The sequence below is a fragment of the Vidua macroura genome, chromosome 8 (genome assembly GCF_024509145.1).
Source record: "Vidua macroura isolate BioBank_ID:100142 chromosome 8, ASM2450914v1, whole genome shotgun sequence".
NCBI lineage: Eukaryota > Metazoa > Chordata > Aves > Passeriformes > Viduidae > Vidua > Vidua macroura.
Window position 1 is genome coordinate 18885669 of NC_071578.1, and position 23921 is coordinate 18909589.

Below are 23921 nucleotides of genomic sequence, written 5' to 3' on the forward strand. Positions count from 1 at the left end.
TGAGGAACATATATTTTACTTTACCCATCAGACATGTATTGTCTAAATAATATCAGCTCCTGATGGGAGGCCTGACAACATGTATTTGAAAAGAAAAGCTGTATGAACTTACCATTTGGTGTATTGATGTTATTTTTCAACTGGCTTGAAAACACAATTGACAATTGCACAAAAGCAAATGCTGGGGACAAGCAATTTCCTTGCCTGCTCTAGGACACATCACATACATGACAGCATGGACAAAGAACAGACAAGGCACAGTGGCATGAAAATGTACAAGAAATATGAGATTAATGCAGACTCATGCCAGTAACAGAAGTTGTTTTACACTGAGAAGCACTAGCACTACTAAAATCACACCACAGGGGAAGTGGTCTTTCTGCCAGGAAGGGGGAAAAGAGCTGACCTGGGAGACCACTATAGCCTGCAGTTCTTGTCTGATCACAGCCAGAGCTGGTTTAGGGCCCCTCAGCATGGCAGGCTGACTGCTGTCCCCCAAGTCCAAGGGAGAGGAAGCTGCCAGGCTGTTCTTGTCAGAGAGAAAGAGAGAGCTCTGGCAAGCTGGGCTAGAGTCTCCTGCATTTACCAGAGACAGGCAGACTGAGAGGCAGACATCCCTCCCAGCTGCAGTGGAGCCCTGTGGAGACTCCCATGTCCTTCCTTTGCAGGGGAAAACTGGCTTCCCAAATTTCAGGCATGAACGAACACTGCATGTGAGCATTACCATTTTGCTCCTGCTGCTGCCCTAAAGAGCAGACTCAATGCTTGGGAGCTGGTTGTCTGATGTCCACTGTCCCATGGATCTGAGTTCAGCTGTCACACCTCTGCACTTCACCTGCCTTCCCTGATAGTTATGGGAGTCCCTGTGCAGAAAGGAGCAGGGGGGTGAAGGTTATCTGCTGGTGTGCAGTGACAGGCAGGGCTCTTACACTGTGCTGCTGTGGCTGCAGCACCCCTGCCTAAGTGGGAGGTTATCTGTGGGGCTGGTCCTGGCATAGCTTAGAGGGGGAACAGAAAAGAAACACTGGGCAATGCAGAAAGGGAGGTTCTGAGTCACCTTCTCTGTTGAAGAGAGCAGCTAAAACAACACTCTTCCTTGTGAGAAATCTGAGGCTTTGTAAAGCCAAGCTTTACAGATAGTAAGTTTTACCTTCCTTTTCTTGGCAGAACCTGATTTCAGGATCCTGTTACCCTCACAGTAGTTATTTCTAGGTTAAGAAGCTCAGCCTCAGCCAACAATATATCTTACACTGGCTACTAGCACAGGTTCAACTACCTGAAGCAGACAATTGCTGCTTGGATCTCTCCCAAAGTGCCAGACTTAGTTCCTAAAAGATCAGCTCCCAAGCATTTGATATCTGTGCAGTAATACAGACTCAGAATATCATCCAGTAATTTGAGTCCATGGAAAAGGCAGGCACTTCCAGAGACCTCAAAAGAACAGCATTTTTTTTTCTTGCTCTGCAATTATGCCTTGGTACTCGTAGTCTGCTCTTGAGCCAGGATCTAAAACAAAGTCTTACAAATTAATTTGTAAGAACCTTCCTCTGTGCCTTTCAAAACACAGAAGACCTGATGAATTGAGTACAAAGGGCTGCGTGCACTACTTGAGCCCATTATAGAGCACATAGCTCCTGTGTTCAATCACAGTTTAGCATATGAATTTTCTGTTTAATTAAAATTTGAAGGGGGAAAAACCCGTATTTTAGGAAGTTCTCCTGACAGGCTGTTTTCTTCTGAATAAGATAATATCTTCAATGCAGAGAGGAGGAGGAAGTTAGCAACATCATTGTTCTGTTTTCAGCCAGAAAAGCTGAAGATAAGACGTTTTGCTCAATTCTGAATTCAGCGGAACTGGGAGTCAAGAATCGTGGCAATATCTCACAGATAAGTCTTGTCCCCAACAGCAGGACCAGCTGATGATGGGAAGTGAGTCATGAGACCCTGCAGTTCCTGCCTCCACAGCTCCTCTTTGAAATCTAAGCTCCCTGTGGGCTGGGCAACAAGTTCCTTCTCACAGCTCCTGCAGGGCCCTTGTAGTTAAATGACAGTCTGCATCAATTTATCAAGACTATCTTGTGGCTGTGGCAGCCCTGAAACCTGGGCCATCTGAGAACCTCATCCTGAGGTCCTTCAGACCTTGCCAGAGGCTTTCCCCAGAATGCAGTAACACATCCATCTTAAAAAAGGTGGCAATACAAGATGCCCCTGCACAAGGTCCCCACTAAGCCTGTCACTGCACAGTACACTAAACAGTGTAGCACTAATGAGGGCTGTTAGCAGTGGTCTGGTACAGCTCACATTTCTACTGGCTTTAAGCCTACAGAGCCTATTTGAAGTTAACTATTGCAGAATAACAGTGATTAAGGTATTTGAAATATATTTACAATGGCCCTGTAATAGCAGCAATAGCCTGCACCAATTACAAGGAAAGAGAAGCAAACAGAAAAATGCTTGGAAAATAAGTATTTTGCATGTGGTAAAAAAACTGACACTCATCTCTTTTTCACAATATTCTTCAATGCAAATGGTGTCAGCACCCACAACTGCAAATTTGTTTCCTTGACAAAAACAAGAAGCATCAAACTTCATAAATGGGGTGCTAGTTTGCAAGGTGCAAGAACCTTGAGATGCAATTTAAGGAGTGTGAAAATAAATGACAAAGATTTCTTAGCGTCAACAGCTATGTTAGAAATCATATAACCAGAAGTTTGTTCCCTAACACTCAGATCTAGGACTCCACCAACTGCTTCTCATTTTAGAATATTTCAGACCTTCTCCCAGTTACACTGGTGTTAACTCTTATTGTAGTTATCCAGAGTTAAGCACTAGTAGCCTCTTTCCTCAACACCTGAACCTAAGGTACCGAGGGTTACCAAGGTAATCTGGAAACAAACTACAACAGAACAAAACTGGCTGTAACCAGGTAGAAACAACTACATTTCTTATTCTCATTTCACACTGGTGATTATATTCTGCTTTCTTTACATGATAGCCATATCTTTCTCCTGCAGACCATCATATGTTGGGAACAAGTTGCAATATGCCTATCTGGACACAAACAGAGTTCTGGGGTCCCTGCTTTTTGGGGAAGGCTAGATAAACAATGTTGGGCCAGCCTGTTCAGAGGCAGAAGCCTAATACATCACCTAGAGCCAAATTTCACCTCTTCCTGAGATACAGGTACAGGGGAGAAGGTGAAGGGGGACAGAAGTTCTAGCTCTGTGACATGATACATCATTACACTGGAGAAAAACATCCCTAATTTTTCACATTAAGAATTGCTGGCAACAGTGGTGTCTCTGTCCAGCTCTCTGGATTATCCTAATAGTGGGGGAACAACTGACAGTAACTTGGCACCATGGCAGCCAGACTGGGAGCACTGGGCTGTTGAGCACTGCTATACAAGTGCATATCAGACTGGCTAGAGGTTCTTGGGCACCTGAGACCCCAGCGCACTTGACTTGGGCAAGATGTGGTAGACCCCATTTTGGGAAGAGTTGCCACTCAGGTTGTTTCTCTGTATATCTTCCATCCCCCAACTTTCTGCTTCTTCTTTCCCCAGCTGGTCTAGGCTCTGGGCGTGCAGCTCTTCCTGACTGGTTTCTTCCTCCTGTGAATGAACAAGAAGAAAGTGTGACCTGCAATGTCAGTAAGCTACCAAGAAGTCTAGCAACACTCTAGGAGAGAGGCAAGGATGTGTATGATACTAAAATATCTTCCTACATTCTCTCAGAAATTAGAACAAACCTGCCTGTCTATTAAAGATCCAATACACTGCTGCAATACACTGATGAATGCACATTGAAGCTTTAGACAAACAAGGAGAGATTCATCCATTTTCATCCTTTATGAGCACGTTCACAGAAATGCTGTGGCACAGCAAATCTGCAAACAAACACTTGCACAAGATTTTGGGCATGTTCACATGAGTAGGACCTCCCAAAACACTCTTTCAGATGTGAAGGGATCACAAGACTACTCTGCAAAAGGGAGACTTCTTTCTGACTCCACTAGGTCGCTTTGTGCTGTTTGGCTATTCTCATTATTGAAGCCACAAAACCATGGAGTAGTGACATGGCTCCCACATGCCTTGCTGCCTTTGACTTTAAAACTGAAAATCCAAAATACACTGGCTGACTCAATATGGGCACTCTTTGGCAAAAGTCACAATTCTGCAGTGATATGCTATAAGCACACAGTTGACCAATCTTCCATAACACGTGTGATAAATAATCCACAGGCAAGATGTTAAGATCACAGTCCATGACAGCCATGAGTTGCTCTTGCTGGAAAGGACAGTTTGATCATTTTAATGTCTGAGGATGAACAGTTAGAAAGCAACTGAAGACAGGCAAATTTTATCCACTGCCACAGGGCTGAGGTTGGCCTCAAAGGAGCCAGAAGGTGTGTTTAAAGGTATTAGGGTTAACTGTGGGGACATGAAAACAAGAGGCTTTATGTCATTTTGCTTAAACAGAAAAGGATTGATCATACACCCTGCCCAAGCCTTTTTATCTTAAGTCAGTGAAGACTGGAAAAGCGAAGATGATACCAGGCCCTTTCTCCCAGCAGAGCTAGTCACCTGATCTGAAGCTGGTTCAAATGCATGGTGGAGGGCTACCAACCTTGCTAACATTACCCAGTGGTTTGCCCAACAGATCCTTCCTCCTCAGCTCTTTTCTTTCTGGCACATCAAGCTTGTTCACCACTGCATCAATCTTGGAGCCAATGCTGTTTATGGACTGTTCCAGCTGCAGCACACGATGCAGAAGGCTGAGGGAGACATGGAGAGCATTTGTAAGCTTTTTCTTGTGACGAGTACAGGGATTTGCTGCAGACATCTCCCAGAGACCTCGAATAGAAGTGAATGCTCCCAGATCACTGATTATGTCACCTACTGGTGACGTAATTCCCTGCTACACTGTGTTTTCACCTGTAATCAGTGCTTCTGTTTAGGATGGATCCCAGCATAATTCCATTATTAAATATTGCACCTGCCTCTCCTTTGATATGGCCCTGTGTGGTTTGCTCAGTGTTTCTCTGTAGCAGAATCAAGATATACTGATTCACTCTGCTGTGTTTATCCTGTGCTCCTCCTATGGAGGAAATAGCCAAGTGTTATTCTTGGACCTGAAGGATAAAGGCCAGCTAGGCTATAAATCAAGGATATTTATTGCTACAGGACCTTCTGTAAAGGTATCAACTTTCCCTGGCCCAGTTATTTGGGCCACCTTCTGACCTGAAACATGACAGCATATTGCCTGTGGCTAGATGACAGCTGCAGAGGTTATTCAAGAGGCAGAAAGCAAAATTTCTTAACTCAATCTTTTATAGGAACAAGTAAACAACATTACTAGAACAGTCCCAATTTCTCCTGACCTGCTTATTTACAGATGTGCAAGATAAAAGGGACAAGATCGTCTTGAAACTGCTCAGCACCACTGTAAAGAGTGAAGGGGAAGGAAGCAGCAGGAAATGCCCCCCCCCCCCCCCATTTGCAGACTGTTTAAACTACTGACAGTACAAACATACACTTGGAACTCTTCTTTGGAGACCCAGGTGGCCTTATTGGTGTGGTTATTCCTTGCTTCCATGTAGGTCAGATTCTCATCCAGGTTGTTGTCACCATAGGATTTCCCTAGATTTTCAATCTCTGTATTTAGAGCAACCTGGAAAACAAATAAACTGCTGCAAATATGGATACAACTCTGTGGTTGGCTTTACTGTCAATGACACAGAGCTTCACAGGCAACAATACACTCAGCTGCATGCAGGTAGAGTTGGAACTATATTTTAGTTGCCTGCTTAGTTTATACCATAAACCCAAAGATTCACTTTGGAGTATGTCTACCAGACAGAAGCCTTTTTTCCTTGCCCCATTTTTTTACCCTTTTTGCCTCTAGGTCACGCTTCATCTGCTGTTGCTCCTCTTCATCAAGGATGTGGTTGCCATCTTTGTCAAATCTGGAGAAAGCTGCTGTGATCTCATGGTCTGCATGGCCCAGTCTGCAAAAGAATAGAAAGAGAAAGCTCAAAGCATAAATCATACTGTTAAGCTGTAACAGAGTGGGAATTTTGAAATCAGTGTACTGTTTCCTCCTGCCAGTGATAAACCTAAACATCCCAAATGGACAAGAGATAGTTACACAAACCTATTTAGAACAGGAAATTAAACATTTAAGGAAAAAATAATTTTAAAAAAAATCTTAAATTGCCCAGATCAAAGCAAATTGCTCTCCTTGTCTTGAAAAGCAGAAAATTTAATTTACCTGTATTACTAAGAGAAAGGACTAAGTGGACATCCCTCAAACTGCCTCACTTACTCCTTCAAGCTGTTCTTGAAGTCTTCAAAGTCTAGCTGTTTTGTTCCATTCTGCAGGGCTTTCTGCACATCAGAAATCTGCTCCTTCTTCAGCTTCAGCCTCGTGAGTGTCCGGTTGTAGCTCTGTTACCAAAGATACAGACACAGAATCATGCACACAGAACAGTGAAAAGTAGAGCAGAGTGGGCAATGTGATACAACTGTGCATATGCTAAGTAATAGCAGGAGTTTTCAAGCTTTCCACAAGCAAAAAATAAAGCACTGCTGTATGAACCTCATCTCTAAACTAGAATCACACCTTCAGAGTGACACTAACATGCTAACCCTCTGCTTTTCTCACCCCAGTTCTTCCTTTATCTGATTTCCCAACACATCAGCTGTTTAAGATAACGTCTCAAGTACTATTCCTTGTAGAATATTGGTCCCACAGCAGAATTGTGACATTCCAGGAACTTTTCTGGAATTTGCCCATGGGAAAGACAGATTTAACCTGCTAGAATTGTGCCACAGTAACAGGCTCAACTTAGCACAGCAGGACTTGCCATATTATCAAAGTACATTTTATGAAAGACTGAAAGAGCTTTGTCTAGAGACCATACTGGGAGGAAAATCTCTCAGAAACAGTACATCAAGTAACAGGATTCCCCCAACGCCTGCTTTCTCATCTTCTCATTGTCAAAGGGTCTGTGACCTGAATTTATCCCAGAAAAGAATTACAATTCTTGTGCACACAAAGAAGGGGGATCTGGAGTTGGCAACTACTATTTCTCTCCAGTTAATTCCACTTAGGTCAGGGACTTCTTAAAAATCCTTCATGATTTAGCTAGAGAGTAGCACAGCTTTCACTATTCATCACCTGCTTCAAGATGTCAGAGAGCTGCAGCTCATCCTTCTGGCTCGAAAGCTCCTCCTTGACTTCTGAGTAGGTGTCATTGATGATGGCCAGAAACATGTTCTAGGAAAAGGGGAAGAAGTGAGATGAATATTCATGAAATATCTTGCCTGCTCCAGCACCTGAAGCAGCAAGAAACAGGCACAGAGGTACAAGACTTAGTTAAACAAGGAGTGGTTTCTCTATGGGGCATCTCTTGGGCAAATTAAAGAGGGTCAAGTAAAGGCCTACTTGAGCCACACCATATTTTCTAAAGTTTTTGCAGTTAAAGCAGTGGCTGAAAGTAAATTTGTTCCCACCTCAAATACCACCTTTGGTAGCTTCTCCTGCAAACTCTTAGGTTACATATGGACTCCTGACAGTGGGTGTTTAACCTGGTTATTATGAGCATCCCTCTGCATCCATTGCCTAGGAAGCCAGTCAGTTTTAGTCTTCACCTTAACAGATGTTGGCCCTTAATCACCCTAATGATCAAATCCCCAATTGTAGTGACACACTCTTTGCCTACTGTGGTCTATTTGCACTGAAAAGCTATTGTAACAGAAACTCCTTTTCTAAGCATTTGCACCTAAGCCAGGGATTGTCAGGAGGGGTCTCTCAAACACTACTTTCAATACAGGGACAAGGAGGATGTTGTTGCTTACCAGAAGCACAAAGAAAACAAAGAACACATAGGTGACAAAGTAAATAGGCCCAAGGACCCTGTTGGCATTGTCAATGGAATTGTAGTCAAAATCACCGAGAATGATCCGAAACTGGGTGAAACTGGGGGAAAGAAAGAGCACAGGGTCACACAAAGGCACACACAAACAGTCCTGAGGTGAACCTGAACATTCCTGCAGCCCAGATGGGCACAGGCACAAACCAGAGCAGGGTCTAGGTCACTCCAGATTGGCAAGTTAAATGCATCTTTGGTATTTCAGGGGTGAAGCAAGCTGATCTGGTTAGAGCAAGAGGAAAATAGAACATGGTTTCCACACAAATTCAGGTTTTTTATTGTGTTCTTTTGTCCATGAAGATGTCACAACCAGAAGGCTGTGAGCAACTTATTAACCATTGTGGCTTTATTACAATGAGATACAACAGGTGTCTGATTGTCATTGAGATTTGCAACTGGGGGGAAAGAGTGGAAAGCAGTTAAAATTATTTTGATAAATTATGGAAACGTGGTACTAACTTACACACTTACATGCATTTAACAAAGGTACTGAAGTTTTCCACTTGTGTCCCAAAAAGGAGGTAACCCAGCTGGGCATAGGCAAAGAAGACAATGAAGAACATAATGGCAAAGCCCAGGATGTCCTTGGCACAACGTGCCAGCGTGGAGGAGAGCTGGGTCATTGTTTTGTTAAAGCTAATGTACTTGAATATCTGCAGGATGAAAGAATGGGGACAAAGTTAGGCCAAACCATCAGCTAGGCTAGTCTCTCTCATGTATGCACATGATTACTAAGACAAGAGGTTCACTACAGGACCAAAGTACTGAAGAGAAAGGTGGTTAGGGAATGGTGGCTTAGTCTTCAGGACATTTATCCCAGGTGTGGCACCATCCTTCACTGGGTTCATAAACATATGACTTTGTTCCCTTTGTCAAAGGAAAATATAAACAGGAACTGCTAGAAGGACCAGTCTCTTAAGGCTGATGAGGAGCCCCTTGGTGCCTTTCCAGCACACCAAGATGCTTTAGTTGAAATGCAAAGTCCGTGTCAACAGATGAGTAATTTCCAGCTCTTGAGTGACCATCATGAAAAAAAAATCCACATGGTTTGCAAGATTATCCTCAAGAATATCAAAATAGTATAGGATGGACAAAGTTACATCGTACTCAGCATTTTCTAAAACCACTTTTACACCACAGTGTCTGAGCTCATATCCCTGACTGTTACCTCTAAATAACTGACCTCAGAATGCAGGGGGAAAAGTTGCCCAGATTTACTGCAAAACAGAGCATGTGACTTTGAGGAAAATTCTCTGTTCTATAGCTGTTACACTCATTTACGCAGAGGGATGGAAGAGACAATCCTTAAGCTATCCAGAAGTGGAGGCCTGAATAGACACCTGGCACCTCCCAGATCCCCTACAGTACCTTGATCCAGGCAAAAAATAAGTTGACTGCATTCATATTGTTGTACTGTGTCTGCCAGAATGCCAGGAATTCAAAGTCTGCATAGGTGTTGGGGTGTTCCAGCAACTCTCCCAGCAGCCTGTTCACCTCTGTGGTGCGAAAGATGTGAAACCCAATGGCAACAATGGAGAGCTGCAAAGAGGAAGAGGAATAGTCTGCAGTGATCACTGTTCCTATGCTTCCCATGGAAATTAAAATGTCACAGAACTCATTGCAGTCCCACTTCAGAGCTGCGGTCTAGTGGTGGGCTATGAAAGTATGGTCTTGATGTGCTGAATGATAGAGACTTCACAGTCTCTTGGGCATCTCTAAGAAAGAATTTTCTCCTAGCAGTTCTTCCAGACACAAGAGCTGTTCATTTAAGTGTTAGAGCAAGACACGTGCCATTCTTTTCTTATCTAGACTAATTTCTACATTCCTTCATTTATTTTTGGCTCTTACACATCTCTGCTATTCCTCCCCCAAAAAAGTAAGCAAGGATCCTCACCAGAATGACAACCACATCCAGAATGTTCCAGATGCTGGTGAAGTACTGAAACTTGTGGATACGGAGCTCCAAAGCCTCTTCCACCACATAGTAGAAGATGAAGACACAGAATACAATTTCACAGGCGACAATGAAGAAGTCCCATGCACTGACATAGCGTATAAGCTTCACTGTCCGGATTTGCCAAGAGGGAACAGCACCACCAGTGGCTGGAAACTCAACCACTAACCTTGAAGGGGACAAGGAAACAATTTCAAACTAGAGGACAGAAGCCCAGAGATAATTTTGAGAGGCATAAAACTTGAGCATGAGCTATCCACCAGACCATGAGTGGAAGCATTGTGTATGTGTTTATGCAGCCGTATCTCTGCTGCTTCACTGCCTGTGATAGGAAAGGGTGAAAGGTCACAAGAAGCATGACTGCTTATTTCTGGAAGACCAAGACTTCTCACTAAACCATACAGTTTCTACTGACATCACTCAGTAGTAGTAGGGGGGTGGTCACCATCCCACTGGTGGACCATAATAAAATATTTGCATTTTAAGAACTAAATTGAGGCATTGAGGAAGATGCAAGAGGCTGAAGAATTTTTGTCAGGACTCTGCTTACCTGAGAACACAGAACAGATTGATATTTGCATTATACACAGAGAAATCAATAAAGACAACTCGTGTTCCCCGATCCAGCCACAGTTTCTCCTTCAAGACCTGCAGGGCTTCAGCACTCTCTTCTCTGGTCGTCTTGAGGTCTATGTAGTATCCTCCCCCACTGTAACTGGTTAGTCTTCCCCAGTGAGATGAACCACCCAGCTCCTCCTCAGAATGGTATCTCCACCTGCAACAGACAAGGCACAAAGAAAGGCTTCAGCTGGCCAGGCTTGAATATGGCCTTGTGCCCTGGAAAAATTATATCTTCGAGGGGCAGAGCAGTTTTCAATTGAAGATCCTATATAATACTGGTAACCATTATGGTTGGTTTCCTGATTTAGTGCTTCCCACCAGTGACACAACGTGATTTGCAATATTATGGAGGGAAAATGCTGAGGCTTGTTGGCTATCTCAGTCTTCTTTTCATGGGGGTTATTCTCAGGATCTACTCTCTTACCTTCTACCACATCACACACAACCATCTGCTTAGAATGCTCTTGCACTCATGCAGTGAGCGGAGATATTAAACTGCAGCTACCTCATATTATTATAGAGAAACAGGTTATCAAGGTGAAAGGGATGCACTCCCTTTTCTCTCGCTCTTGAAATCCCAGAGGAAAGCAATTAGTAGCTTGTCAGCTAAACACCAGCTTGCCATTTGATGGATCTGGCCCTGAAGGTCTTTTTTTATCCTCACTCTCTTAAAAATAGGCAACAATTTCTTCCTATATCCCCACTGGATTTTCCCAACATGAAAACTCATTCTGTTGTGTTTCCCCACAAAGAGACACTAGACCTTATTGATAGACAAAAAGGACTTTCTGCCTCTGACTGCAAGGGGAGTTCCAGCCTTAAGTGAGAAACTCACCCCCAGCATCCTGCAGCTCACAGTTCTTATTTGAACTAGAAGAGACTAATTTGGATTAGATGTACTTACGCCGTTCCATTGATGAGCCCAAAGGAGACCCTTTCCTCCTTGTCTTCAGAGTATACATCATAGCAGCCTGAGATTTCCTCCTTGAAGTCATCGTGGACTACACAGGAGTTGTTCTTCACCTTCAGTTGTCTCATGCGTGGGACACCCAGCAGCAGGTTCTCGTAGTAGATGTATGACTGGGTGCTGTGTGCTGCCAGGGACTCGTTGTTGTACCACTTTGTCCAGTAAAGGTTATCCAGCAGGGGACCTTGTGCATACTGCAGAGGAGGCAGAGGAGAACAATTCCTTTGTAGCTCACACATCAGAGGAATTTTCTTAGTCTGGGATTGAGGTAGTGAGACCTGACCCATCCCTCTCCAGTCCCCAAGATGGAAAGTAGTAGAAGTTTGTGTTGCATGTATGTTAAGGAGAGGAAGGACCAGGGCTGGTGGTAGAGGAGTGATGCTGGGCAGCAGGGTCATCGTTGCTTTTTCACAGGCCTGTAATGTGTGGCACCTTCTGTGCCTAATGAAGAGACAAAAGCCCTACAAGTCTCATTGTCTCTTCTACTTCAGTCAGCACAAGTCTCAAGGAATTGCCTTGGCAGAAGTTGCGAATGATGGAAAGTGCGTGTGCCAGTGTCCTGGAAACCCTGGTGGGGAAACAATAGTGCCATTGTTTGCTGGAGTGTTTTAATATGACAGAAAAAGGCAACTCTAATTGACAAATAACTTCTGGCTGTCAGAGATAAGTGGTTGCAATAACTCAATGGCCTTCACTGAGGCTCTTGTTATTCTTTCACCCATTCTTTGACAGAAATGTGTTAGACCCCAGATGTTTGTCGCCTTTATTCTCTTTGATAAAAGTCACTGCAAATTTTAATCTAGCTTCTTCCTAAAGAATCTATAGATTAGACAAGCGCAGATATGAATTACAGGCAGGTTAATTTTGATGTTCTCAAGATGCCATGAAAACGGACCTAGGCTATTACTAAGACACCAGCTTGAAGACATTGAACTCTAGGATTCAAAGCCACTTGTGTCACAAGAAAGCCTGAAGTAAATTCCTTGGCTTCTCTAGGCCAGTGCTTTCTACCTGTGCAATGACCTGATGCTTGCATCACCAAAATTATTTTGTTACGTCCTGCCTGTTTTACTGGGAAATGGATTGTTCTGGGCACATACAGAAGTTAGCCTAGCCAGTATTCTGGACACAGTGCTCAGGGATAAACTATACTTTAAATCAGTTAATATTTTGCATGCAAATGTTATTGTGACTATTGCTAGTAGCTGGCAAAACCTTGTGGCAGCAAAATGTCTCACTGAAATCCCTAGACAGTGCTTCAGAGGGAACTGAATATCCCAGTCTAGCTGAGTTTCAGGGTTCCCCATGGCAGGCCAGATTTGTACTTACCACCCAGAAGTCAGCCATACTGCCAATGGACTGGAAGGAGATACGGCCATCTGTAGAGGTCTGCAGGAAGAGCTCAGACATCACTTTGGTGTAGTAATAGGCATTGGAACTTGTCATTCCATATGTCACTGAGAGAACAAGAGGAGGGTCCTTTCTTATACTTGAATATTGGAGCCTGATATAACTGTATTTATATATTCACTTTCTATGTACCTTATATTTTCACAGGTAAGGTGAACAAGGCACAGGAGAATAAATCTTAGGGCTTTCTGCTTTCTTAGGGATTTACAAACTTATCTGCTCTGTGTTGGAGAGTTTAAATGGTCAGACTGACTGACTGTAAGTAGTAAGAGAAGACCATTGGAGGATACAACTGAACATTCTGGATAACCAGTTTTTTCCCAGACAGAATTTCTGAGGGAAATTTTATTTCTCAGAACGAAGTCCATGACCTATATTTTGAATTTCTGATGTGAAGTCATGAAGACTACCCTATTTTCCCAAGTGAAAAGCTCCAGCTAAGTTTTCATCTACCAAGAAACCCCAAGAGGAGCAGGCTCTAACTTCCACAAACATGTTGTTTCAACTCTCCAGTGCTCCTTCCTTCAGAAAAACATCCATCATGGTGATCGCTAAGAACATGTCCTACTCTTGAAAGAACACCAGGAAAATAAAGCACCTAACATTCAAGACACAACCCCCCACATCTTCTGGATGAGTCAGTGTGTGACAACATGTACGTCTGTGTGCGACAACGCGTATGTCTGTGTGTGTGCCTTGGTTCCTTAGGAAGGGTGACTGAAGCACTGTCTCCCTGGGCCAGCATGATAGTAACTTAGGGTGGTATTGTCTGTCCATCTCTCCTGCCGTAAGGTCCATGAAATATAACCCTCTTCACTGTCCCATGGCACAGGTGCTCACTTGTGATAACGAATGAACCTTTGCAAAACCAAACAGCCATTGTCCTACTGACACAAAGTCCATATCAGCATTAGCATTCAGTACAGGGACACATTACATTCACTCAAGAACAACAGAGTGAGCTGCCATCTGCTTTATCACCTCAGCCACCCATCCAGTCTCAAAGGGGAAAATCTCCCTGAACTGTGTGTTTGCTACCAGGAAGTTTCTGGAGCTGCTCTCTGGGTGTTGAGCATTTGCTGTGAAATTGAGTAAAGACCTTGGGCAGATTCTCCTAGGACTGTGGAGTCAATGGCTAGAACTGATAATGCCAATCAGAAAATACTGCTGAAGTCTAACCAACATCAGTTAGCATTGGCCAGTAATTTTACTTCTCTGTGCAGCATCAGTTCTGTAGGTTAATGACAACTTCTCGCTGCTGTGAGCGCCCATACAATAAATTTACGTTATGTGCATTATGTAACATTATGTTACATAATGTAACATTTACAGCGGAGCAAGGAAGACTAGAAATAAAATCTCACATTATTCTCCTCACACTGCACACAGAAATGGTGCCTATGTGATATGACAGCTACTTACAGAGACAGATGTCCACCAAGAACATAACATAGACCAGCAGCTCTCGCAGGGTGGTCTTCACGTAAAGCTCCCTGTTTTCAGCTGTGTTCTCAGTCAGCGTAGTGCCCCACAGACCTGTTGGGTATAAAGAAGGGACTGTAGAGCTTTTCGTGGCCATTCTCAAGGGCCACGTAAGGAGCTGTAGTCCTGTTGCAAAAAAGCACTGTTGGGAGTTGAAGTTTTGTGTCTTTTCAAGGCCAAGCCACTTTTCATTTCAAAACTTGACCTATAAAAATTTGCTAAATACCCCTAAGAAGAACCATTCCAGCATGAATAAAAGATTTGTAGCTAACCAACACTGAAATATATTGGCTTTTTATCTTGCTAAATCACCATTTAGTTTTATATTTTTTCTGTTTTCTGTTCATTATAGCCTGATCTTTTCCTGACTGTTTTTCAGCTTAATCACTGCAGAAGTTCAGTCTTTGTCCCAAATGCTCTTGAAACCATAATATTTCATCTCAGTCAGCCATGTGCCAACAGCTGACCTTCTGAGAGGTCTTCCATTGCAGAACTGCATCTGGTGTTAGCTTTACAACTATTACTACTTTTAGTGTATACGGAACCATTAGGCCCCAAATATTTGTCTCTTGCTTACCTAGAAACTCTTGCCGTTTTCTTGTTGGTCGTAAAACTCAATCAAGTAACCCAACTCAGTATTTTCAGCATTACATTTAGAGCCAAATGATCTTCAGGACATCTAACAATGGAGCTTAGCCGAATCCAATACACCAATTGCACCAGCTAAAGATCCTATTTCTTCACACAACTCATTAAATGTCACCAGGGTTGTCAATCAATAAGAGAGAAATACTTCTTTTAAAAGGAGCGTTGATATTTTGTGTTTGATGAACCACCTAATACCATTAGCGTATTTGTTTGTTCTTTTTGTAATGGCTTTCTGCTGTGATTTCTGGAATGCTCCTGAAGTTGAAAGGCACAAGAACTTTCAATTGAAAGCCTAGTGATGAAAGCCTTGTCAATAATTGCCATAGTCTTGCTGCTTTCTGCAGCTCCTAGAGAGCTCAGCCCTGATTCCTATCCCCAGTAGGATGCAACAACCATCTTCCTGCAGACCAGGATCAAAGCTGATCAAAAGCCCCACATCTGAAGTCATCTCTGGCAGATGAAAAACTTCTTTTTTTGTCTGGAGCAAGAAAAAGTGTTCTAGTGGTCTGTGTGCATTTATCCTGTCATTTTGGTAGCTCTTTGGCATCTCAAGAGATTTGAGAGTTTTTTGCACTATTAACTACCATAGTGACTGTCGCAGCATCTGCCACCACATCTGGGCAGACAAACCAGTAGCCTGTTCTGGACAATCCAGACCAGCAACAGAAATGACAGCCTGGAGATGATCTGGATTAACTCCTGTAGAGGAGAAAGTGGTCACGTGATCTATAGGAATCTTCACACTGGAGAAAAACATGGGGAAATAATTTTCCCGTGTCTTCAGGTCACTTTTACATTACTGCCTTCATCCTTAGATATGACTACACCACAGTCTTTTAAGAGGTTTGTTTGGGTTTTTTTCCATGAGCAGGGAACCCCTACTATCCATATGTTTGGAGCAAATGCAGAGACCTTCTTTACTTTGAGAACAGAAGTGTACTCAGGAACACCTAAATGCAAGGAGACTCAAATATCCTTGAGAACTTGGTTCAGAGACTTGCCCAAAATGATACCTGGAGGACCATGAGGCTGCTCCAGTCCTTTCAGAGGGCATGCAGTAGTTGTAACACTGTATCAGCTGAGGTTTATTTTCAGCTATGTCTTTAGGAAACATGCCAGGGAAATCTATCACCTCATACATGAAGCATGTCCCCATCTGTGTCTCTTATGGCACCACCTACCCCCTTGGGGATGCAGCTATTTTGGACATGACACTTGGAGTAGAAGGACTCAAGGCTAGAAGTTATCCAATCTTCCTTATGGCACCTTGAATCACCATCCAGCACTCACTTACATGGCTGAGCAAAGAAAAAAGAACAGAATCTAGAAAATAGGCTATGAATGCAATTCATTTATAAGTCTCACCTTCCTGATAATAACAAGTGACTGATGAGAATTACTGACAACACCTGCATTATCTTCTGAGTGTGCTTTTAAACCAGACTTGTGACCCAGGTGAGTGACTAGCTCACAGTCTCAGGTACAGCTGGAGATCCTTTTCCAAAGGCAATGGGAAGCTGGGTATTCCTCATCAACCACCATACACCCAGATACCCAGCAAAGTGTGCCCATGAAACAGCAGAGGTGGCAGGAGGCAGGCAGGACACAGAGTTGCTTGGACACTGCTCAGAGAGGAACGGTCGTGAGCAGTGGCACCAGGAGCAGCAGCTACTCACTACTAACCTAGCACAGTAACTGATGAGGACAAGAAAAAAGCTTAATAATCCAACTATTGCCACTAGCTATGGACATGTAATCCCAGGAAATGGTTTTTAAGCAAATAACCCAACCTCTCAAACTCTCATTGTCTGACTTATATGTACTACTTCTATTTTCCACGGGAGACACCAAGATGATTAAATGGAAAGGGAAGGGGGAAACCCAACAATGGAGAGGCAATGAAAAATGATGAGCACCTAGTAAAGATGCAAAGGAAGGAAGTAAATTCTTCAAGGAAAATGTCCCCACTTCTGTGAGGCTCAAAGAGGCCTTTGGATTCCCAGCTTTGGTATTTCCTACAGACCTATTTACCACCCTTAGTGTCAGGACACACTGCTGCAACAGTCAGAAGAAGAAAATGATGCAGTATCCTGACAGTTATCATCATTTGCATGCTCCAAATTCAACTCTGGCAGCTCATAAATGGAAATTTGATGTTAAAATATGGATATGTCCTTCCATTTTAAGCCTCAAACAATGCCTAGAAAAAGCATTTCAGAATAAACCAGGTAAATAATACACTGCCTAAGAGTAATATGTAATTAGCTACCAAACCCACTCAGCACTGTTCCTTGGCCAGGAGAAATCTCTAAAGCCTCTGCTTGGAATTCTATGTGAATTAGTAGTGTTAGACTGTAGTGGCAATGACAAAAGTATTGCTCATAGAGGGGCTGTGCAGCTCAGGACCAAGCTATACTGTTATTCACTCACTTGTACTGTTAGAGGGCATGGCTCTGAGAAAGGTTCTTGCCTTCCAAGTGAGGAAAAAAAGACACATTGTCAAGAATTTTTTTCTTTGCTTTATCTTTCCCATTTTTAAAATATTGGGATTATAGGCCTTCTATAAGAAACTGTTCAAATAATGCCCTTACCCAGGACTGTATTCTGACAGGAGACTTATCTTTCCCCCAGGGTTTTGTTTGCCTCTGAATAAGCCTACATAATATTTCATTCCCCTTTGTATTTTAAACTGGAAAACAGCACCTCTTTCAGCTATCTTCAAGCAAAGCATTATTTGATACATTGCTGTAATCCCCTACATTTCAGTTCTGACAGTGCTAGATTTTTTTCTGGTAGATAGGTCTATCAGTTCTTATGTTACTGTAGCACAGGGGCCAGTACCATTCTATCTAGAAAATGCACACAAAGACAGAATAGTCTCACCATCACAGTGATGACTCCTGGAGATTCAGAGCACCTAAGCTCTGCCAACAGATTCACTGCATGACCTTGAGCACAGCACTAAGTCTCTTACCTTGTAGCAAAGGTAACAGGACAGACCATGAAGCTATAGCAAGGCACACAGAGCATGGATGCTCCTTTCAGGTCAGCCAAAGATGATCTCTGGAGTAATGCTACTGCATGTTGAACAGATCCCTGGGCTACATAGAAACCTCATAGTGTCTACCATCTGCATCCCTTCTCTTCCTCCCCTCACCATTGCTCTGAGGGCTAATAAGTCCCTTCTAATGAGATATCAGAGATTTACCTCGGATGCCTCTGAAGATGTAGAAGCAGCACTTGAGGAAAGGACTTGTCTTCCGATTCACAGCTTTGCTCTGTTCTTCCTGGTAGGGCAGTGGATCCCCAACCTCTTCAAAATTCTCATAGGGATTCTCCAGGACAGACTTGGGGTTGTAGATGGTTTGAATTTTCAAGGAGGGAGAGGGAGAGCCATTGTAAACAGGATTGTCCCAAGCTTTCTTCCCCACTGTCTCCAGTTCATGCACCTCTGATACTTTAAAGTGGTTCTCAGTTCTGTTGCTTAGGTGAGACAAATTCATGACTACTCCCTGCCAGCAGAAGTACTTTTTAGCTGGAATTGTGACAATTGCCTGCCCAGGCTGGATTTAAAAGTTAGCAGAGAGATAAAAAATGCCAAACAGCTTGTCTGCCTCAGCAGCCAGGAGAGGGCACACCAGCAGCTCCCCACAGAGTAAGCATCCTCTCTTTCTTTTATATCGGCTCAGCTGGTGACACCGACCAGAGGGGTGGCACTACCCCTTGTTAGGAACCACCGTCAGCCCTATTATCCCAGTCGCCCGGGGAACACCGACAAGTCCAGGAAACCTTCTCTGCTTCGTACAGAATAGCAGACCCAGGCGCCGCCGTGAGAAGAGCAGGCTGCAGGGAGCCGGCCCCGCGGGTGCGGAGCGGCTGCGGCGGCCGGGTCAGTTCCAGGGCAGTTCCAGGGAGAAGAGGGGCCGGACGGCAGCCTCGGCTCGGGGCTGCACGACCCCCACTTGCAGTGAAGGGCCAAAGGGCAGAAGCTCCCCGAGCGGCAGCGTGAGGCGGGCAGGTGGCACAGCATCCTTTTTCTTGCCGATTGTAAAAGCAGGGGTGAAACATGGGAGTAAATGTAGCGGTCGTTTTGGAAACCAGGGGGTGGAATTTCTTGGTTTCGCGGTATTTCCACAAGACCTGCAGTGCCTTCCAGCCCTGAGGCAAGCTTGATTTAAAAAAAGGAAAAAAAAAAGGAAAAAAAAAAAACAACAAAAACCACCACCACACCAAAAAAAAAAAAAAAAAAAAACAAAACAAAACAAAACAAAACAAAAAAAAAAAACCAAAAAAAAACAACCCAAAAAACAAACCCAAACAAAAAAATTCCCAAACCCTAACAAACAAAAACCCCATCAAAACAATAATCAGGCAAAACTGGCAATAGCAGTGTCTGGGAGTTGCCTGCATCCACCTCACCACTGGCCACCAGCAAGCAGTCATCCCAGGCACCACAGATCCTGCAGGTCTGTGACTATACCCTGAGGGGTCCCAGAGCTTAACCCCAGGACAACACACTTGTCTTCGTGATGAGACTATAAAAGAATGTGTAGCCTGAGCCTGGTCCTTTCTCAGGTTTAAATACATAATTTCAGATAATTTCAGTACCCATCTCCATGGGTACTGAGGGTTGCTATTTTTCTGGCATTACCCAAGGAAGCAACATGACTCTCACACCTGTAGGGCCAAATAAGGATGTTTTCTCTGGACTCTGATGTTCATACAGGTGATGTTGCCAAGCCAGCTAGGATATGCAGAGATGTCCCCTAGATGTCACCTAAGATCATGGCATTAAGCAGCTGCTTGAACAGCAGTGAGACAAGACCTAACTTGGCACAGGACACTGAGAGCAGCCTTAGTGGCTGGAAAGTCACTGGAGGTTTGGGTTGGATGCTTTGACTGAATTTGGTATTATTAGTGCCTGTTGTGTTTATTACTCCCTAGCCAGATGAAAGCAGTGGCCATGGAATCAGTGGGTTCAACAGATAGGAAGCATTTGCAGAGCTCCCAAGCAGCAGCAATGCCAGAGCCATCCAGCTGCACTCCTGGGACCCCTGGTACAGCAGATATCCCAGAGCCATCCAGCTGCACTCCTGGGACCCCTGGTACAGCAGATATCCCAGAGCCATCCAGCTGCACTCCTGGGACCCCTGGTACAGCAGATATCCCAGAGCCATCCAGCTGCACTCCTGGGACCCCTGGTACAGCAGATATCCCAGAGTCATCCAGCTGCACTCCTGGGACCCCTGGTACAGCAGATATCCCAGAGTCATCCAGCTGCACTCCTGGGACCCCTGGTACAGCAGATATCCCAGAGCCATCCAGCTGCACTCCTGGGACCCCTGGTACAGCAGATATCCCTGCCCATGCACAAGTAGCATGACTTATGTGCAGAGCTGCTGCTCTGGGGGAACATGGGGTTTTTTTCACAATGCAGTTCTTGCTGCCTGTGGCACAGCACATCCCAGCCCATCCTTCAGGAGCCAGCTACAGTGCAGATCTTCCTTCTCAGTGGCTGGGGCACAGAGCAGGTGGTGAAAGGGGTGGCATTGTCCTGTAGTGAAAGGCCAAGCCACCCACCTAGCCCAGAAGACAGGTCATGTCTGTGTCACCTGATTTTGAAGAGCCTAACACAAGGCAGAACCAAGAGCACTCTATAATTAAGGAAACACATGCAACACTTTACAGGCAGCATGAGGTGACTCAATTTATGTGGGTCTAAAAAGCTCCTTTTCAGCCAGTAAACTTGAATGATGGGAGATGTGTCAGCTGGGGGAGAATGTGATCCAGACTTTAGGACCTCACAGATCACTCTGCTATGCCCTCTGTGGTGTTTGATGTAAGCCTGTGTAGAGCAGCAGTATTTCCTGGCTAAGGAACAGTGTACGTCTGGTAGCATCTGTGAGCACTTACCTCACATCTCCTTTCCTTACAGTGCCTTGAGCCTTATTTGACAAACTTACATTCTTGTGAAAACCAGCCAACAGAATTTCTCTTCCCCATTCTTCTTTCCCCCCTTATTTATTGAGATTCATTTTTCAGCAGGCCTAGAAGAATCCTTTCAGAGATACCCAGGGAAGACTGTTTCTAAAACCAGAAACCACTACCACAACGGGATTCAGCATGTTAGAATAAGACAAAGTACCACAGCCACTGAAGTTTTTCTGTCAGTGTGCCAAGCACACAGATCTTTAAACAGTATTCCACATTTAATTCCTTTGTGTAAAGCAAAGAGAGCACCAAAGAGTTCATAAATTCCCCCCCAAAAAGCACTCTCAAACACTGAATTAGAACTACAAAGCATTTAGATGTCATGGTTAGAAAAAAAGTCCTATCAGTTAATAAGAGCAGTCACTTGTTGGGACTGAAGGCAAGTCTGCTCACCAGACCCAAGAGGTCAGGCTGTCCAGGAGCTCACCAGCCACTGCTGAAGCAGCCCTGGCAGGAACATTTTCACCAGCTAGAGGTGATGCTGGGACAGCAGTTACAGACCAACTTTCTGTGCTGAACAGAGTTGGTAGAGGACCAGGAGAGAAGTATCCAGCTCTATAACAGAATCAGTTTCAGCACAGATTTTGAACAATACTTTTCGTTTTCTTCCAGGAGCTTAATCATCATCACTGAGGTTCAAAATTTTACAGATGCCTTATGCTTGAGAACTCTTGTATATAAGTTTAGCAGTACACAGTATTCTATAGTCACTCTTCACTGCAACTAAAACAAACAAAGAGACACAACCATGCATAAACAATTCTATAGCCAAGTTCCTGTTTTCTCAGTTAGAGTGCTATGTTAATTCTCTTGGCAATAATCCATTTTCAGTGGGTTCTCATCAACACGAGCATTTGGTTCCCACTTCCAGGCAACAAAAACAGATCTAGAGTTGTTATGTCTATGCATTGCATCAGGAATAGAGAAAGGGAAAGCGGTGGTGACAGCTTAAACAGTTTATTTCTGATGGTTAACCGTTGATTAGTGCTGTACCAATGAATTAGTTGATTAGCACAGTACCTTGGTGTTGAGTAAACTGTTTATGAGACATTTTGAAAAATTTCCCTGCACAGTGTATTCATGTTCATGCGTTTTCATTACTTTTCATTTAAATAAAGTCTTCTCTGTTGATCTCTTTTTTGCATCAAACAGTTGGATTTTATCTACATTTTAATAATACCATTCTTATTCTAGTTATGTTCAGAGGCTAAGGAATTCAACTATCTCATGAGATACTTGTTGAGGAACCAGCACAAAAGGTGCTTTCTGCAGACCAAGCTATAAGAACTGTTTCAGTAAGCAACCCTACGTGTCTCCAATATGTCACAATAAATCTGCCTGAGGAGGAGAAGGTGAAGAGAGAGTGAAGGACATTTTAGCTAAGGACAGATTGAAATTGGTCTATAAAAACTTGTTACCATGATGCACAACTTAGCAGTAAGCTTTCACAAACATCTGTACAAAGACATATTTACTAACACACATTTCCTAACACACTGGAGAGCTCTCTTACATTCATCTACCCATGCAGTGATCTTCAGTGGGGACTTCACTGGCTGGCTGCAAATTTACAGGGACTGTGCATGTGCAACTCCACCTGAGCAGAAAGAAGCAGGTATAGGATGAAGTTATCAGGTCCTTTACAAGGTAATGTTTATTTTTCATCTTTTTAGAATACAGAACTGAATTTTCTTGATCTCTAAATACAGATTTGATTACAAAAAACCTTTACTATCACTCTGCAGGGCGTTGTTTTCTTAAGACTTCACTGCAATATGTGCAACTGTGCAGATCCATGTGTGAGCATGTTACCACACACACGTGCAGCAGACACGCTCTGTGCTCTGAGGAACTGTCTGGGCCAACTGGCACTGCTGGGAGAAAGTCTGTCTTTGACACACCGTGGGCAGTGATGAACGCCCAGCTGAGCACCACGCCTAGAATACAGAAGTGCCTCTGGAGGACCAGCTTCAAAACAAAAGGTATGAAACCAGCTCTGGGGTGGCAACCAACCCACAGTTTACTCCCAGAGGTGACCCACACCTGTCACAAGTCAGGGAGCTTCCATCAAGGGGCTCAAGGAGCCACTCTTCATTAGCTGGGCTGCTGTCGGTACCAGGGTGTTTGGATACAGGCTGCTCCTTTTACACACATTTATCACAGCCAGCAAGAAGAGGGACACACAGAGTCCATGTCCCATGGTGTACCACAAGCAAACACCTGCCACTGTCCTTACAAAGACAAAGCAGGACTCAGACCAAAGATTTCTTCCCCAGTCCAGCTACCTGCCATATGCAAGAGAGTCTCTGTATAATACCCCTGAGAACACATCAGGCTGCAAGCTTGTGTTGAACAAGTGCAATGAGAAGAAGGAATGCTGATCTCTCGTGTTTTTTGGGAAATGTTGCATTAATACATGGGCTAACACATAGAGAAAAAAATAGCAGGATGCATCAGATGTGACAAATGAGATTGTAGTTTCCATCAGCTTTGTTAACAGAAGCAAACACGATGGAGAATTACAGTGCTACATCCAGCTTTCTGATGGAATAGCATAATTCATATAATGGGAGACTAGTAAAAGAAGGTCTTTGTTGTGGAATTGTTTCCCTCCTCCAGAATTTGTGTGCCTGCTGGTGTTCCCACTTTTAGATGCACCAGCACGTTTTAAAGCATTTAATCTCTGAAGCGTAGGTAATGCCTGTGTTTTTTTTAGTTTACTCACAGTAAATCTTGCACTGAAATATTGTTTGGTTTCATTAGCTATTATTTATACTTCAGTGCTTTTCATCTGCTTTAAATGCTTATGAGTTTAGTAAAGCACTTAAATTCACTATTGTGGCAGCCTAGGTTTGCTGGGCAGTTCTGAGCATATGACTACAAACTGGCACGGGGTTGTTGCCCTGTTTGGAA

General features: G+C 43.7%; 1 protein-coding gene across 1 annotated transcript; it reads right to left on the minus strand.

Moving 5' to 3' along the window:
* Nucleotides 1-3292: 3292 nt before the first annotated feature.
* PKD2L1 (polycystin 2 like 1, transient receptor potential cation channel) lies at nt 3293-18520 on the minus strand. Its single transcript, XM_053983926.1, has 15 exons — nt 18226-18520; nt 14310-14423; nt 12807-12934; nt 11415-11671; nt 10440-10664; nt 9830-10058; nt 9304-9474; nt 8407-8588; nt 7862-7982; nt 7182-7280; nt 6327-6448; nt 5892-6009; nt 5536-5672; nt 4629-4776; nt 3293-3613 (listed from the first exon to the last, which is right to left on the minus strand). Exons 1-15 carry the CDS (start codon nt 18518-18520, stop codon nt 3425-3427), a joined length of 2535 nt encoding a protein of 844 aa, XP_053839901.1. The 3' UTR covers nt 3293-3424.
* Between the last annotated feature and the right edge of the window lie 5401 nt (nt 18521-23921).

What these genes read in the sequence shown, in the direction of transcription:
- PKD2L1 (XM_053983926.1), bottom strand. Translation starts at nt 18,520, where the DNA reads ATGAATTTGTCTCACCTAAGCAACAGAACTGAGAACCACTTTAAAGTA. An exon ending in CTTGGTGGACATCTGTCTCT is followed by an intron (nt 12,935 to 14,309) that starts GTAAGTAGCTGT and finishes TTGTTCTCTCAG; the next exon opens with TGACATATGGAATGACAAGT. An exon ending in CACTGGGTAATGTTAGCAAG is followed by an intron (nt 3,614 to 4,628) that starts GTTGGTAGCCCT and finishes GTTCATTCACAG; the next exon opens with GAGGAAGAAACCAGTCAGGA.